An 18,676-nucleotide genomic window follows, 5' to 3' on the forward strand; every position below is an offset into this window, starting at 1 on the left:
CAAAACCACGAGTGGGAAATAAACCAATCAGTGCACACTCACCTCTTCAGGAAATGGGGATTCCCGATGGTGGACCTATTTGCAACACACAAGAATGATCACTGCCCACAGTACTGCTGCAGAGCGGGCATAGGTCCCACCTCTTTGGGGGATGCCTTCAATATAGAATGGCACACACACCTGGCATATGCCTTTTCCACTTATACAGAGAGTGATTCTCAAGATCAAGCAAGACCGGGCCAGAGTAATACTCAGAGCACCCAATTGGCCCAGGCAAACGTGGTACCTGTTACGGATAAGCATTCGGTCCCCGCATCGATTCCCACCAGTCAGGGTTTTGCTGATACAACAAAATGGTCAAATTCCCCATCTGGCCATACACAAGTTACACCTCCAGGCGTGGATGCTTGTTTGTTGAATCCCATGGAAAGGGCCTTTCTGGAAGCGGTACAGCTCGTCCTCACAAATTCCAGATGACCTGCAACAAGAAAGACATATGGTCAAAAATGGAAAAGGTTCACGGGCTGATGTACAGTTCACAATCATGAACCACTCCATATGGGCATATCACACATTTTACAATACTTGTTAGAACTACATAAATGCGGGCCTCTCCATGAGTACCATCAGGGTGTACCTTGCTTCCATTTCTGCTATAAACGCTCCTGTACAAGGAAACTCATTCTTCACACATCCATCAGCCAAACGCTTCATATGGGGTTTACACAACATGTTTCCTCCATATAGGGATCCAATCCCAGCATGGAACTTGAACTTGGTACTAAAGGTGCTCATGGGTAAACCCTTTGAGCCTCTTGCCACCTGTTCACTATTACACTTGTCAATGAAAGTAGCTTTCCTTGTGGCAATCACCTCCACAAGGCGTGTTGGCAAAATAGCAGCCTTAATGGTGTATCCACCATACACTATTTTTCATAAGGATAAAGTCACACTTAGGACTCATCCCAAATTCCTACCCAAAACACCTACCATGTTCCACTGCAACGAACCCATATACAGTACTTACCTGTTTTTTTTCCTAACCCGCAAAGGACAATAAATAAGAAGCTCTCCATACCCTGGATGTCCGTAGAGCACTGGCATTCTACGTACAGCCATCAAAGCCCTTTTGAAAAACCCTGTAGCTGTTTGTTTCATCAACAGGGAAATCATAGGGGTTGACGATATAGAAACAAAGACCCTCAAAATAGATATCTAGCTGCATTAAACTAGCGTATACCAAAGCCCAGAAAGAGCATAAAAATTGAGGGGTATATACTGTTTCTCCATTTTCTGCAAGAAACACCAGCTATTTTCCTTGTCCTGCCCCCGAGCCCTCACATAGCACAAAAGTGTTTCAAGTGATATGTAGTGTTCCTTGCATTACAAGGAGGAAGCCTTATGCTGAGTTCATATGCATTGCTTTTGCTTCCCCTATAGGTGGTGGTGTTTCCAAGAGAGCCACATGAAAGCTTTGGAGTGAGAGAGGAACCAACAAAAGGAAGCTGGAGAAGGGAAAACACTGAGAATAAGGGAGTCAGAGTATAACAAGGGAAAAGAACCCAAAAAACCAACAGTGGTCCTGAAGCACCTCAGGGCATGTCTTCACTAGGAAATTATTTCAAAATAACTTATTTTGAAATAATAACTTCTGAAATAACTATTTTGAAATAGAAGCTTCAAGGGGTAGCCAAGTTAGTCTGTATAGGTAAACTGAAAAAACAACAAATAGTCTGGTAGCACTTTATAGAATAACAAAACATGTAAATGATATCATGAGCTTTCATGGGCATAGCCCACTTCTTCACAAGACTGGAGTGTTGGATGTCTAGGACCAAAATAAATAGGGGAGATGGAAGGGGGGCTGGAAGAAGGGAAAATTTGGAAAGGGGGGGGGACAAGAAAAAGCATTGGGTAAAAAATATATCAAGGGAAAGCCGAGTCTATAAGTACCTAAAGACTAGATAGTCAAAGGGGGCAGATAAGAACCATTAATTAGCAAACAACACAAAGAGTCAGGAAATACTTAAAGACTGATGAAACATCTAGATGGTATCATGGCTCATAAAGCCACCCCCGCACCCCTGAAAATGGTTCTTTTCTCCCAGCTCCCTGTGCTCTCCGGGGCAGGGGAACCATCTGGCGCAGCCATTAAAGATGGCATCAGCCGGCGGGAGCCTGATATGACCAAAAAGCCTCTAAATACATTTTCTTAAAGGGGCATTTAGAGGCTTTTTTTTTTTGATTGCCAACTTTGCCTTGGCTCTTTGCACTGGATCCACTGTTACCTTGCTCTTTGCCTGGAATGGGTTGGCCACCCCTGCTTTAAGTGCTTATAGACTTGGCTTTCCCTTGGATTTAATTTTTTGTAGATGCTTAGGATCTGAGAATAGCAGCATGAATATAAGTTGTTTAAGTCTAAACTGTTTGCTAATGTTTCTTTCAATCTCCAAAGTAAGTAAGGTACAACTATCATGTAGTAAAACATGTGACTGAATAAAAACAAGTTACATTTCCTTCTTGAACAAAAAAAAGTGGATAGGTAGAAGGAGCAATTTGGCTCAAAATCTCAAGTGCATTGAAACTCAAAGTGCGTATTCTGGGAAATTGTTCTCTAACCTAGAAGATAAGTGATGTTTGGTGTTTTTTTATTCATAGGTCTCTTAAGTTGGTACTATTATGTGACCATGCCAATGCCAGCATCGACCTTCACAATTGCTATTGGGAGTTGGACTGAAGTTAAAAAGCAATCCTGCACAGCTGACATCTGGACAAACAAGGAGTTTTCCTTTCTGCTTTCAAAGGCTGATCTCAGGTTGGTGATTAGGGTATTACTAAAAAATAAAAAATTGAGTGAACGTTTCATTTATTCTGTGAAACATCAAAGTGAGTCATCTTAGCAGAAACCATTGCAGAACATGTCTAATCAGAGCAGAAAGAAATCTTAGGGAAGTAAGTCCACAGGCAAAGGATGGGCAAAGGTGTGTTGTTTATGTGTGTAGCTTAGGTTCATGGAACATAGCAATTAGTTTCTATGTACAATGTATTCAACCTAGTTAACAGAATTTTTAAACTCTGCACATTATCCTTTCATTTATAACCATCTGCTTTGCAAAATCCTCAAATCCTTTCTCTTTTTATTCAGTTCGAAACTTAATAAGAAGTCTCTTGCTTGCTTTGTCAGTCACTCAAGCTGTTTTGGTTCCATTTCAATTTCCATTTGGATTGTAAAGATGTCACTGCTTAAATAGTGTTAATCAGGCTCTACATATTGAGGATAAAAGGATGATTTCATAAGGGACTCCTAAGTTAAGCTTTCCTGTTGGGTCAGTGCTTTGTTACTTCTACTAGCACTTCTGGGGAAAATTTTAGAGATGGAGCCTTTCTCTTTTTTTGCACAAAAGTGAGAAAAAATACTGTTTAAAACTTTGAAATGTTTATGCATTTGGATACATTTTAGAGATCATTGTATATTTATATATTTGTAATCTATGATGTATATTTCCTCTACAGAAATGCACATTCTGTAATTATATTACATTGTACATTCTGCTGTAATATATAATGCTTTAGTATAGGATTTGTAGCTGTTGGTGATTGTGACAGTAAAATATATCATTAGTTATGTCTAATTTCAACTTTATTAATTAGGCTCTTACCTATGTAAATTAACCAAGTAGAATTAAAAGATTGTCATTCTGTAGCATCCTTTGAAAAATGTTATATAACTTTGATTGCTTTGCTTGCATTCTGCTGTATTTCAATGGTGAGTGAGCTTTCTTTGTGTAGATAATCTTTGAAATGATTTAAGGTCTATTTCTTTCAGGTAAAAGGCCTTATGTAAAGGTCAGGTGTTGTTACTTCGTTGTTATTAACTTATGGTGCAACTACCCAGCACCTTAAACTCGAAATAAAATACGCAATTTGTGCTAAGCAAATTGTGTATCTTATTTCAAATCTATTTAGAAATAGCTTATTTTGAAATTTGGTGCATCTACACAGAGCCAAATTTCAAAATAATGTGCTATTTCGAGACATCCCTTAACCCTCGTGGAATGAGGGTTACCAGGATGCTGAAATATTTTGAAATTTTGAAAACTATTTTAAAATAATGGGCAGCTTGTGTAGATGTGGAGTATCCCGAAATAGCCGTACAATGTAGATGTACCCTTAGGTAGCTAAATGGGATCAATTCAGTGAAAGTAATCATAGCCTATAGAACAGCAATAGTTTGGAGCCTAATCCTACAAATACTATTAGTCCAAGTGCTTACAATAAATCAGCCACAAAAAAATTGCTACTGGAAACCCAAGAGAGGGTTTGTGTTGTGCACAATAGGAGTTAGCAGGTGAAAAAAATATGAAGCTGATTTCTCTTTGATGTGAATTTGTTTGGACAGGTAACTTCTCTTAAGAGTGTCTGACTCAATATTTAGGAAATGTACTTTCTCCCAAATCCTACCTCCAAGGGGAAACACCCTTCAGAGGTAATGCTGGTACAGATTTGGTCTTGATGTGGTTCCTGCAAATGCTTGCAGTGCCATGACTGAATTGAAACCTGCTTTTTTTGTGAAGTAGGAATAGTTTTTTATTGTTTGTCCTGAAGAATTTTTAGTTTAAAACTTGATCATCTTTCAGTCATCAGATCTCTGATTTCTGTGATAAAAGTAAATCCTGTTTTTATTACCTGATTAAATATTTAAGTATTTAAAAATATTTAGCTAAAAAACTCTCTTTCCTTCAGTTTGAGCTTTATCCTATAATTTGTTCTTGTCCATTTCGTTTTCTGTATTTATTTTTTGATGAAACGCAAACATACACATAGTTTTGTCTTGAATAGTGACTGCATTTTGAATAAGTGTTCTTTTGTCTGTCTGTCTGTCTGTCTGTCTGTAAAACATGTTGCTACTGTCATCTATTTTAGATTGGAGTGGCCAAATCAATTCTACCCAAGCATATCAATAATAATTTTGCCAGTGTTTTTACACTGCTGCACGTATATGAACAGTGTGAGAATACAAAGGATCAAGCTTTGTGTATGACCTATCAATAGTTTTATCCCCCTGATGTTTGCAGAAATTCCTCACCTCCTGCACACACATTCAACTACATGTATTTGTAAAGTCCAACTAAACCATTATATTGGTGTTGTCAGGTTGATTGGAGGGAGCTGTGGACACGTGGAATATCCTTGCCGTTTCCAAAATCCTGCTGCCAGTTCTCAGCTAGTCATTCCTCACCGAGTCTTTGCTCCATTGTGCCTGAGGGATCGTTGTGCAGAGATCATTCTTGAGCTGATTCCTCAGTGCCTGTCAGCTGCTCACGCTACATTGGGTACCCATCCTTTTTCCAGGCTTGATGTGTTGATAGTCCCTTCCAACTTTTCAAGTCTGGGAATGGCCAGGTACAGAAACTTCTCTAATATAATTATTTTGTTTTTCTGTTTAGAACTTCTTATGTTGCCTAATCTTTTCACTGTTGTATGCTGCTCCTTGTTGTCTCTGCCAGTCAGATGAGATAAGTTGGGATATGTCTGTGCAGCCCATGGAATAGAGCCTCCTGGGTCAACAGACTTGAGCTAATGGGGTTTACCATAGCTCTCTAAAAACAGCTGTGCAGTCATTGCTTTCAGGTTCCTTAGCCTTTAGAGCCAAGGCTTCAGCCCAAGCCACAGTGTCAAAACATTGTATGGACAGCTATTTTTAAAGCACTAGAGTCTGTCAGCCCAGACTGGTGGGTTCACTTCTGTGAGCTGTGTAGAAGTACCCTTCATTGCCACATATGCCTTTGACATCTGTGCTGTTCTCAGATGGCATGCGCAAAGTACTCACCCTTAGTCATGAACCGGCTGCTCCCCTTTTAGACATTGAAGGATACACCTCTGGTATGGTCAGCCTGTAATGGTTTGAAAATTGAAAACTTCAGTTTGCACAGACATACCCAAACTTATTCCGTCTGATTGGCCAAGGTATGGCATACATATATATTTTGTAGCCTATTAGACCAAATGATAGCAAAACTTCCATGGTTGCACTGGTGGAGTTAGTGTGAATAGCAGCAGCTAGACTTCTTTTATCTAGTAACTAGCAATGCCAGCTTTCCATTAGTACTAGCTTGTTTTACTACTCTCACTGAACTGATGATATAGCTGTAATTTTGCTTCATGTGGTGACAGTTTATTTACATCTCTTGTTATGATCTTGCACTTTAATAGGAAACTGGTAAGAGAAATATAAGCTCATTGTGCATTTGCCTCTGAATTTTTCCCCATTATCCAAATGAAAGTTTATTTCTCTTTCCCGTTCATTTCTATACTTTTCCTGCGTCTGTCATTTTAGGTGTTTTTTTCTGGTAATATTTTTCAATTAACGTGTGTTAATACCTGTGATTAACGCAAAGCACAATTAACATGTTAATATTTTTAACATGTTAATTGCAGGTGTTTCTGCAGTGCTGCCCCTTTGAACCACCACCAGGAGTCCCCAGCTGACCCCAGGCTCTGGGCAGTGCTGCCCCTTTGAAATGCCACACTGTGTTTCAAAGGGACAGCATCTGGAGTCAATTGTGCGGTGCCGCCCCTTTGAAATGTTGCCTTGGCATTTCAAAGGGGCAGCTCAACACAGCTCGGGATCAGCCAGGGACTCCAGCTCATCCCGGGCTCCCACGGCGCTGACCCTTTGAAATGCCGGGGCGGCATTTCCAAGGGGCAGTGCTGCACAGAGCTGGGATCAGCTGGGGACTCCAGCTGATCCCAGGCTCCATGCAGTGCTGTCCCTTAGAAACGCCGCCATGGCATTTCAAAGGGGCAGTCCAATGTGGAGCTCAGGATAAGCTGAAGACTCCAGCTGATCCCAGGCTCTTGCAGCACTGCCGCTGCCCCTTTGAAATGCCATGGTAGTGGCGTTTCTAAGGGGCAGCTCTGCATGGAGCCGGGATCAGCTGGGGACTCCAGTTGATCCCAGGCTTCCACGGTGCTGCCCCTTTGAAACGCCACTGCAGCATTTCAAAGGGGATACGCACATGATTAATTGTGCGATTGATCGTGATTTAATTTATTAATCTCATGATTAATTGTGATTAATTTTTTTAATCTCTTGACAGCTCTAATTTTTCCCATTATTTCTTTTAAAAACAAGGACATACTTGAAAACTGATTTATAAAGCTTTTTGTGATTTGTGTTTATCTGGTCAAAACTAGTAATCCTAAAAATAAAGGGGGGGGCAAACTATAAAGACAGATATAAGCTATTATTTATGGAATTCATGGACATTTTAAAATTAAGTATTGTGATTACATCTACAATTAGGGTTAAGTGTTTAGCTATCATACAAATGAGGAATATGTTCTTTTACCTTTACGTTTCCTAAAGTCTGCTTAAATTGGTAAGTAGGCATTATTTGCAAACAGTTAAAGATCAGCTACGATTTGTATATTGATGACAGTGTCCTAGAAGCTTTTGGACCAATATAAAGACAAAGTACATAATTACAGATATATAGGGGTATGGCTTGGAGCAGCAAGTGTGTCCAGGTTGTTGTTGTGCTCTAGCAATTTCAACCAGCCACTGAGATTCAAAGGGTCTGTTGTTGGCTAAGCATGATTAGAACAACTTTTAAACCAGCCCCTGGACAATAATCATTTCCAATTTATGTGTGAAAAAGGGAGAGAATGTTTGTTTAATTTTGATCTCATTGTGTGGGGAAGGAAAGAGAGAGAGAGAAATTTAGCCTGCATGTGATATTGATTAGCTCATTGTATAGATTTTTCCTCTGTTTTATAAATATATTTTTAAAAAATGGAAGATAAAGTTTAAGAATTTAATTATCTCTATTTGTTCTGTCAGGTAAATGTAATGTCTTTTTAGGTGTGGTTTTATTGGACTTTTTACCTATTATTACTTGGATGATAGCCCTTGTGTATCCTGTTGTCCATTGCAGTGTGCCTTCTAGAAAATAATTCTTGACATCTTGTGGATAGTGACACACATTTGACTCTGTTTCAGGAGTGCTTATAGTACATTTACTACTTAGACCAAGATGGGCAACTTAATGGTAGTAGAGGGGTGCAAAGTCCACTGAAACCCCTTTGGCACTCTATAGGTATGATACTTAGGGGATGAGGCCCTGAGAGATTGTTCTAAACTTACCCCAAAGCAGCATCTCCTGTCTCACAAGTTTGGGCCCAGCTCTCCTCTTCAGTCTGTTAGCTCTCACTAAAGTATCAAATAAAATGATTTTGGGGCCAGATGTGGTTTCCGGGCTGCCAGTTTCTTACCCACATAGAACTAAAAGAGCTGTTAAGTGTAGCTCATAGTTTCCAAAAGTTGGTATTTGTGGTTTGCAACAGAGTGATGCTGGATCATCACTGTGGCCGTAGATGAGACTACCTTCCTGCTTAGCTGTATGACAAGAACCATGATCATTGGAACTAGGGATGTGAACATGTCAGAGGCAGTGGGGGGGGGGGGGGGGGGGGGAGGAGCAGAGGGGCGGGGAGGAAAGCGGGAGCTGGTACATGCTGGGAGCCAGCTTTCCACCTCTCAACGCATGTAAATTGCTAACTGCTGATATTTTCAGTGGTTACACATTTACCTAAATAAATGCATTTTAACATTTAACCCTAGTAGGTACTGTAGTGTAATCATATTCAACCTGTGGTACCGGGACACCTTGGTCTGCAAACTATGTGTAAGGAGTCCATGAAAGGTGAAAATTAAGGCATATCATTTTTCTATCTATCAAAAGTATGTGAATACCCCCCTCCTACAGGTCAAAACCCAGAAGTGTTGTTACCATAGAAGCCCTCAGTTTAGCACTCTTTCTCACACTGTATCAAATGCCTTACCAAGAGCATAGAACATTTATAATTGAAGGTAGGTTGAATTTCCAAGAGTGTCCACATCTCTATTCAAAAATTTAGGGGTCTGCAAAGGAAAAAAGGTTGAAAACCACAATATAAAGGAAAGAATGCATGCACTATATAAAGTGAAGGAAAGAAAGGAGAGAGGTACAGGCCCAAAAGAAGGAACGTTATGTATCAAAGCCTTAAGATGCTTTTGTACACCTGATAATATCCTTGAGGAAATCAGTGTGTCCAATGCCATGTATGCCTTTGGGCTAGTCTATTGCAAAACTATCTATGGTTATTTGGGTCATGTTCGGTATATTCAACATATAGCTATAATAGTGCTCACTTTGTGTGCATCTACACTACAGGGTTTTGTCAACTAAAGTGGCCTTTTGTCGACAAAACTATACCTGTGTCTACACTACCGCTGCATTCTGTCGTCAGAACGCGGCAGTTTTGTCGACAGCGGTAAACCTCCTTTTACAAGGAAGAACGCCTTTGTCAACAGAGATCTGTTAACAAAAGGTGTGTGTGGACGCATGGAGCCAGTTCTGTCAACAAAAAAGGCCTCCAGGAAGAAGCTCTGGTGTGCAGTCTAGCCTTTACAGGTACAGCACCCCTGTGGTTCCTGGCCACAGCCTCTTAAAGCACAGGCACCCAGACAGGCCTTGCTGTTCAGCAGCTAGCCAGAGCACCCATGCCAGCTATGACAGCCATGTCCCAGCCTCAAGGCCCTCTGGCCCTTCTCGGGATAGAGACGAGGACCCACCCCGGGGCACCAAAAGGCGGGCACCAGCCTCGTCAGGGCCAGAAATAAAAAACCTCCTGGAGCTCTGGTCCCAGGAAGAAGCCTTGCAAACATGCCACAGGAATGCAGACATTTATGAGCGACTGGCCACCAAAGGGCTTCACCCCCACACCACGGCACAAGTCAGGGCCAAGGTAAAGGAGCTGCGGCAGGGATATGCAGGGCCCGGGATCAGAGCTCCCGCTCCGGGACAGCCCCCGAGACCTGCCCTCACTATGAGGAGTTGGAGCAGATCCTGGGCGGTGGGGAAGCCCAGACTCCACTGCGTTTGGTGGAGTCCGGGTTACCCGACCACATCATGAACCGACCATCCTGAGGGAGGAAGACCAGGCAGGAGAGCTGCACCAAGAGGAGGAGGAGGAGGCGGAGGCAGCAGGGACCCAGACCCCAGAGGCCTCCCAGACATCTGTGTACATCAGGGAGGGAACATCAGGTGAGTGCTTTTGAGGGATCACTACACATGGACAGGTTGTCAGTGTGGGGGGTTAGCTAGCCCCATTGTCACCGTGGGGCCCCTGTGAGGCTTACAGGCCGCTGCCCAAAGGACAGCCCCTTAGAGCCACGGCATGCCCTCGGGGAAAGCAGGGGTGCATACAGACAGTGATTGTCTCCTCCTCTTTTCCTCTGATGCCAGACCCCTCTACCCAACAGGGGAGCACCACACCTGCTCCACCATTATTCCGGACCCGTGGCACCCGCAGGCACTGGCGTGTGTACACGGACCTGCTGAGGGACCACGTTGTGGCCCTGCAGGACCTCAACAGGACCCTCCAGCAAAGGACGCAGGCAGAGGCCGAGTGGAGCACCAGGCTGCTGGACGAGCTGGTCCAACAGTGCACTGACATCGGTGCTACAATGAGGGAGCTCTTCACCTTGCCTGCTCCTGTCATGGGCACCGCTCCCCCAGCCCCCCTTCTTCCCCAGCCCCTCCAGCTCCTGAGCCCTCACAGGCCCAACAGCTGCCCCCCCACCCCCCTCGTGCCCAGGCCAGGACTAGGTCTCTCTCCACCTGATCCCAAGGCTGTGGCGATGCCAGGACACAGGAAGGTGGCAGGATCCTGTGATCAGGGAAGCAGTGGCCTACTTGAGCCCCCCACCTCTTCCAGTATTTCAGACCTTTAACCCCTCACCCCAGTTAAAGATCATTTCAGTTATATAACAAAATCTTTATTTTTGAGTGAAAGATTTACCTTTACACATTTGAACAGTACACAGAGAATTTTTTTTAAACAGCACATTTTCTTTACTGATAGCGTTTCTAATAAAAAACTAATGTCTGTGTACAAAGAAAAACGGGTGTGTATGTATTCTTTATGGGAAGAGGGTGAGGGTAGTGGTGGGACAGGTAGGGGTGGACAAGGCCAAACCCTCCATGGGGGAGGCCTTGGGGAGAGTCAGTGGGCTCCTTCTGAGACTCTCTCCCTCAGGGCCTCTTGGATTTGGACACCAGCCTGGTGAGCCTGGCGGATGGCAGCCGTTCGGAGCTGCTGAAATGGCTTGTCCTCTGCCATCAGCACCTATCCCCCACCCCAGCAGGAAGGCCTCCCCTTTCCTCTCTACCAGGTCAGGGAGGGTGCAACATGCGGCCACTGCCTCCAGGATGTTGCGTTCGCCCATCTCTAGCCATGTGAGGAGGCAATGGAACCTCCCTTTCAGCCAGCCGAAGGCGAATTCCACCTGGATGTGAGCCTGGCTAAGATGCGTGTTGAAAAGCTCCTAGCTCACATCCAAGGGCTTCATGAGCCACGGCATCAGGTGGTAGGCCACGTTGGCCACTATGCACACCGGCATCTACAAGATGCCACTGGGGGGGAAATGTTCCTGCCTGCAACCTGCGGTACAGGTAGGAGTTCCGGAATATGCGGGCATCATGTGCCCACCCCGACCACCTGACACAAATGTCCATAAAGTGTCCCCGGTGGTCGACCAGAGCATACAGCACCATCGAATAGTAGCCCTTCCAGTTTATAAATTGGGCTGCTCGATGGGGCGGTGCGCGGATTGTGATGTGTGTCCCATTGAGGGCTCCTCTACAGTTCGGTAATCCAAGGGTGGCAAATCTGGCAATGATGTTGACCAGGTCCCCGAGATGGACAAGCCTCTTCAGCAGCTCCACATTGATGGCCCTCACCACCTGCAGCACGAGACACATAGACAGAAACCAGGGAGTTAGACAGGTTACCTAAGTGCTAGGGAGGAGAACCCTCCCCCGCCCCGCCCCAACCCACCCCTCCCCTTGTCAGGACGCCTCTCTACCCCACATCAGTTCAAGGGTGATCGAGGAGCGGCCTCCGAGTGCCACTCCATCCCCCACTCCCTCTTGCCCTTGCCTGACAGTCCCCCTTTCTCAACTCCCCCACTCAGCAGGGCCTGTCCCCTGACAGTGACTTACCTCCATCAAGATGGCCCCGATGGTAGACCTCCCCACGCCAAACTGGTGTTCCATGAAGCGGTAGCTGTCGGGGGTGGTCAGCTTCCACAGGGCGATTGCGACACGCATCTGCAGGGGGATGATGGGCTGCAGCTAGGTGTCCTGGTGTTCCAGAGCAGGGGTGAGCCAAGCACATAGCTCCAGGAATGTGGCCTTCCACATCCGGAAGTTGCGGAGCCAGTGGTCGTCCCCCCAGAGCTCCATGACGAGCCAGTTCCACCAGTCCGAACTCGTCTCGTGCCTCCAAATCTGCCTGTCCCCAAAAAAGTTTGGGGGCAAGGGCAGAGCTCTTGCATCCCAGAGGAGGATCTCCTCAGTGTGGTCCGGGTCCATATGGGGCAGAAGATTCATGACAGAGTCATGAAGATGCAGCAGAAGCTGCAGTATGGCAGCGTGGGGCCATCACCTGCCTAGGGGCAGCTCAGGCTCCATGGCCAAATAAAAGGTGAAGAGCAGAAAAAAAACCAGAAAATAAACTCCTGTGGTGTCCGAGGAAGCAGGGAAACCAGAGGAAGCACTGCAACAGCTTTGCTTTCCCTCTAGGAGGTAGGCAAGCCAGAAGCAGGAGCAGAGCAATGGCTGTCCAGGGGGATCCCTTTAAGCATGTGTCTCTGCAAAGGGCAGGCAGCAGCACCTGGAAATAAAGGCTGTCCCTATGCCCTGCCAGAAGCACTTCTGGGTGTCTTCTTTTGTCGACAGAGCGTCTGGCAGTCTGGACACTCTTTTTTGTAAAAGCGGATCGATTTTTTTGATCTGCATAAATGTAATCTAGATGCTCTTTTGCAACAGAGGCTTTGTTGACAGATACTGTCGACAAAGCTTCTGTCGAAAAAGGCATGCAGTCTAGACGTAGCCTTCGTGAGGGAGATAAGAAAATGTATGGTCATAATTCCTTATGCTTATTCTATCTCATGGTTGTCAATGCCAAGTGATCAATATCCCTGATACAAGTAAACAATGAAAAAAGGCCATGTGCATTTCTTGGCACTTTTCATTCATGAGTTTGTCAAGAAAAGAATAAATATTTTTTAAAACAAATAATTTTCAGTTATTTAAATTTCAGGCTATAGTTGCACAGCAAAAGAACATGATAAAGGGGCCCATAATAGATTTCTGCTTCTTGTTCTGTTTGATTTTGCAAACTGAGGTCTCTGTACATTAGATGTTGCTTTAATAGTTAATTCCTGCCCATTGCAATCATAATTACCTAAATAACTTCAGTTTAGGAGGCAATATATTAAAACCCATGCCCAGAAACTCAAAACAAGTTTAACTATTACCTTGAGTTAGAAAGGGTGCTGTACTATTAATTTTTTTATCATCTAGCATATCTGTTGTAATATAAACATGACATAGCTTGCCAGCACAAAGAAACTGTTGTTTTGAGAATTCTAATTGTACTCCTGTCTGCCATGGAAAGAAGCAGTCATAAATTTCAGTCATTTTCTTAAGTATCCAGACTTTACAGCCTTTAGTATTTTTCTTTGTCTGTTTCTCATTAGCCTATAGTCACTAGGGTTTTCTACCCAAACTATTTCATTTTACTTAAGCAGGGACTTTACCCTGCATTCCAGAGCAGTATGAAATTATAATGATTATTGCACAAGAATGGCTTAATTAGGAGCCTTCAGTTCTTTTCCAGCAGCTATAGTGCAAATTCAGAAGTATTGATGCCTTATGGGGAAAAATACCAGTTGAAAGACAACTTATTTTGCTCAAGATCTGTGGCCAATTTTCCATCCCTCATCCCGTGATTTTATTGCTGTGGAGTTGTCTGATTTGGTCTACAGCACAGACAGATGATTGGAGCTGAGACTACAGTCCCTGCATTGGATCATTTTGTTCCCCAGGATATTTTATTTGCCAGAGATACACTCCCAGGAAGGACGTATCTGGATGTGGAAAAACCCATTCTGTTCTCTTCCAGACTTAAATGCAGGAAAGGCTCACTCCGAACAAAATAGTTTGAGTGTATTCACTTTGGGTATGTCTACACTACAGCGTTATTTTGAAATATCTTATTTTGAAATCGTTATTTTGAAGTAGCTTATTTTGAAATAGTGCATCCACACTGATAGGACGCTGAATCGCATTTAAGGCCGGCTGGAACTGGTTCTTGCAGGGCATCAGGTCAGGAGTTACCTTGTGTGACTGCTGCCTGAGGCTATCTGAGACCTGTGGTTAAAGGGACACCCACCCACCCACCCCACCCCACCCCGGACAGCTGGTTCTAAGGTTTCCCTGCTTGCTTGCCTACCTCACTGAAGGACAGCAAAGCATTTTTTTCTCTGAGTGCTCTGGTTGTCCTCATTCAGGACACCACAGCACTCTGCAGCATGGAGCCAGAGCTGCCCCTGGGCACTCCGGTGCTTCTCCTGGATGTGTTGCTGCAGGCCTGGCAGCACATTCTGCAGGCAGTAACAGTCTCCCTGGTGTGCCCCACTGGGGGCTTGTGCCTCATTGCTCCCTCACATCCTTCCACTTACCCCTCCCTAACCCCCCTTCCTGCTGTACAATAAAAGACACGTATGTTCATTATAACAAAGCCTCTTTATTGAACAAAACTGGGGTGGGAGGGAAATGAAACTGAGGTGAGACTGGGGAAAGAAGGTGGGAGAGGGGAGGAAGGAGGCTGGGAGAGGGGAGGGGAAACCTGGGAGGAGGGAGCTGGCAGGGGAAAGCAAGGAGAGGAAGGGGGAGGAGAAGCTCAGGGCTCAGGGTTAGGGGGTCTTGCCAGCCCAACTGTCTCCCAGCACCGCAGGTGTGGGTGCCTAGGCATCCCTGAGGGTGTGGGGAGGAAGAAGCGGGAGGGGGAGAAGGAGTGGGAGGAGGAGCGGTAGCTGGGGAGGCAGCAGGGGCTGGAGCAGCAGGAGGCAGCAAGCTCTGCCCAGTGTCTATGATCACCTGGGGGGCATGGACTGTCCTGCCCCCCAGGATGCAGTCCATGGCATAAAAAATAAGGGAAGGGGTCTGGGTCTGGGTCTGCCCGTGATTGGGAGCTGCCCCCAGTAGCGTTGGCATACACCTGCCGCAGCTCCTTGATTTTCATCAGAACCTGCTCCTGGGTTTGGATGTGACCTTTGGTGGCCAGGCTGACAGCCATCCGCCTGTAGATGGTTGCATTCCTCTGTTTAGTGCGGAGATCATGGACATTGGAGGCATCCCCCCAAACCTGAATTAGGTCCCTGATTTTCGCACTGGATGAGGCAGGTGCCCGCCTTTTCCAGCTCCTGGCAGGCTCTTGGGAGCTGGCAGACTGGTCCTGGGGAGCGGTGGAGAGCTGGTTGGCACAAGCTGCCTGGCTCATGCTGGGGCCACTGGGTCAGGGGCAGCGACTGCTGGTTCTGGGCTGGCAGGCTTGGAGCTGGCACAGGCACTGTGGCCAGACTCTACCCCTTTCAGGGTTCCGGGGAGGGAGGGAAGGAGAGGATTTTTCTTGATTGTGCCCAGAGTGGCCACCAGGGAACCCTGGGAAGGGTTGGAGGCCCCCTATTTCGAAATAAGTGTCTACACAGCTCTTATTTCGAAATAGTAATTTTGAAATTGGCACTATTCCTCATGGAATGAGGCTTACCAATTTCAAAATAAGCCCTCTCCTATTTCCATTTAATTTTGAAATAACGATTTGGCAGTGTAGACGCTGGTAAAGTTATTTCGAAATAATGGTTATTTCAAAATAACTTTGCTGTGTAGACATACCTTTTCTCTCTTATCCAGAGATAAGAATAACTTGGACACCTTGCTAATCTATAAACTTACAGAAACCAAAAAATGATCACAAGAGTTGGCAGGAGCATTGTCTATCATGGAGAAGAAGTTCAAGACTCTTTCTCTTGGGAAACTTCATTTTCAGGCTGATGATGTCTCTGATGAAATACCCCAAGCTTCTTATCTTAACTCTCAGCCTCAGGTTTCTCACAAGTAATCTCTGGACCTGCACATAATATACTATACTTATGTACTATTTGTTTTTCCTGTTACATTCCAGCTCAGCTTTCCCCTTTATATATTTATTCTTACTGCTTCTTCTTGTTCCCCCCCCATCCCCATTGTTTCCTCTACTCCCTATTTATTTTAGTTCTGGACATCCAACACTGGTCATCTGAAGAAGTGGGCTGTGTCCACGAAAGCTCATGATACCATCTACATGTTTTGTTAGTCTTTAAAATGCTACCAGACTATTTGTTGTTTTTAAAGTTTATTTGTATAGGCATACTAGCACCAAAGTGCTATCTCCATCCCAACACCCACACGGATTACCATAGATTTCAGATGACCTGCAGGTGAGAAAAGGCAAGACAATTTGATTGTTTTCAGAAAATATATTCTGATGAGGACAGAGTCAGATACAATGAATTCTTACGAATGTGTGCCTCTGCCTGTGGTAGGCAAAGAGATTTAACCTCAGCTGTGTCACAGACTGAACAAAGTTACATCCCACTAAGCTTTTCTCAGGTGATAATTGTTTATAAAGTTGGACCATTTCTATTCAATATCAGAATACTGCTCTTCTTTTCAAGAGGAATTGTCTTATTTCACAGAGAATAACTAGCCAAAAGCAGAGCAATACTTTTATCCCAATAATCTGATCCATATTCTCAAGTGGAAGTAATGGCAATCCACCTGAGACTCTGAACTTTGCCCTTCTAGGATGGTAAAAGAGAGCAGAAAACACATTGGTTATGTAATAAAAGAGACTGTCTGCATTTCCTTTTGAAGGGAAAATCCCATTTGCCCTAAAATATATGATCATCTGACCAGTACTTAAGAAGCCATCTCTGAATACCCAAGACTTTACAAACTACAACATCTGTATACATTTACTTTTATAATCAAGCTATCAAGAACCTCCTCTTGGCTCTGAGTATCCTGGATCCCTTTCAGTTAGGTTGTGGAACTTAGGCATGGTACAAGAGAGACAGTGCCCATTGCTCTAATGGATGATCTCCAACTGTCCGTATACAAGGGAAGTAAATCCATCTTCTTTGTACAAGACCTTGCTATGGAATATGATACCATCTGATCACCAAATATTCCTTTCCTGCCTCCAAGAAGCTATAAGGAAGAACAGCAATGCCCTGATATGGCCGAGGTCCTTCCCCTCAAACTGAACCTTGTGGATCTTTATCAAATCAGAGATACGTAAGAAGAAGAAGACCTTGAAAAATCATTCACATCTGCAGTTCTCAACCTTTTTCTTTCTCAGCCACTCTCGCTCCCCCATCATGCTATAAAAGCTCCACAGCACCCTCCAGTGCTACAACTGCTCTTGGAGTGATTGCTCATGTACATTCCAGCACGTGCACTTCGTGCACAATTATCAGAAAGTTTTACCCTAGCAGTACCCACAAGTGGGCTGTGGAGCCTTCTGGAGTGGTCTTCTATAGGGGCATATATAGGACACTGCCAATCCTGCTCAGTTCCTTCTTACCACCTGTGAAAGTTGTTAGACCAGCTCTGATATGTTGCTTTGCAAATGTCTCATAGTTACCATAGTTCAGAGTTAGTTAGCTTGTTAGTAATAGTTATAGTTATTAGCAATAGTTACAGTAGTGAAGTTTGTTCATCTCCATCTTAGTATGCCTTATCAGGAAATGCTGTGCTCCCTAGTTTTTAAAGCATGTGAGATCTGTGGAAAGCATATGCCCAAAGGCAACCAAATGCAGATTATTTTAAGTGTCTGGGGCTGTGTCCAGACTCAGGGGGTTTTTCGAAAAAAGTAGCCTTTTTTCGAAAAAACCTCACCTGCGTCCAGACTCAAGCCGTGTTCTTTCGAAATTAAATCGAAAGAACGCGGCTTTTCTTTCGATGGCGGTAAACCTCATTTCACGAGGAAGAACGCCTTCTTTCGAAAGTTCCTCTTTCGAAAGAAGGCGTTCTTCAATGTAAATAGGGCTTCTTCGAAAGAGAGCATCCAGACTCACTGGATGCTTTCTTTCGAAAAAGCAAGCCGCTTTTTCGAAAGTTCAACGTGCAGTCTAGACGCTCTCTTTCGAAAGAGGCTTGCAGTCTAGACATAGCCTGGGAGAGGGCCATCATACAGCTCCTTCAGAAGATTCTGCTCCCAAACAAAGAAGTGAGATCACTGCCTCAAGCTCCTTCTTATGGAAGTGGCACTTTGCCCTCAGCTGGCACCAGAGTCGGCCTTGACACTGATGGTGTGTAATGCTCCTGATTCAGTGCAGGACACGTTGGTGCTGAAGAAGCATATGCACTGGCACTGCTCTCCAGCCACAAGGCAGGGTAGAGCATGTGGCACTGATATCAGCCCCATGGTGCACTGCCACTGGCACTGCACACCTCGATATTTGCGACACTGGTGATGGTACCACCGTCAAAACAGCATGGAGTGAGCCCACTATGTTCCATTGTGAGTCTCAACTTCCACAGTACCATTCTTTGGCACTGTTGGACTCGGTGCCTCCGTTTTCCAATAAGGACTATTCTTTGTGCTCCAGAGATGAGTCTTCATTATAATCTTCCTGTAGTCTGTATCAGTTGTGTTCCTGGCACCGGTCTCGGCACATCAAACTACAAAAGCCCTGGCACCAATGGTTTCCTGGCCCTTTCATTGACTGTGTCTGGCACAC

The 18,676-nt window shown here is 44.7% G+C and overlaps 1 protein-coding gene across 9 annotated transcripts in view; it reads left to right on the forward strand.

The window, feature by feature from the left end:
- Window positions 1–18,676, forward strand: part of AOPEP (aminopeptidase O (putative)) — a 408,083-nt gene that overhangs the window by 96,776 nt on the left and 292,631 nt on the right. For all 9 annotated transcript variants that reach the window (XR_001369118.3, XR_012904729.1, XM_025177850.2 and 6 more), the window contains 2 exons: window positions 2,659–2,815; window positions 5,155–5,403. Coding sequence is in view for 7 of the 9 variants with exons in the window: in XM_025177850.2 (XP_025033635.2) it covers window positions 2,659–2,815; window positions 5,155–5,403 (406 nt within the window). In the remaining 2 variants the exon portion in view is untranslated. The remainder of the gene's footprint in view (window positions 1–2,658; window positions 2,816–5,154; window positions 5,404–18,676) is intronic.

Source organism: Pelodiscus sinensis, chromosome 6, assembly GCF_049634645.1.
Source record: "Pelodiscus sinensis isolate JC-2024 chromosome 6, ASM4963464v1, whole genome shotgun sequence".
Taxonomy (NCBI): domain Eukaryota; kingdom Metazoa; phylum Chordata; order Testudines; family Trionychidae; genus Pelodiscus; species Pelodiscus sinensis.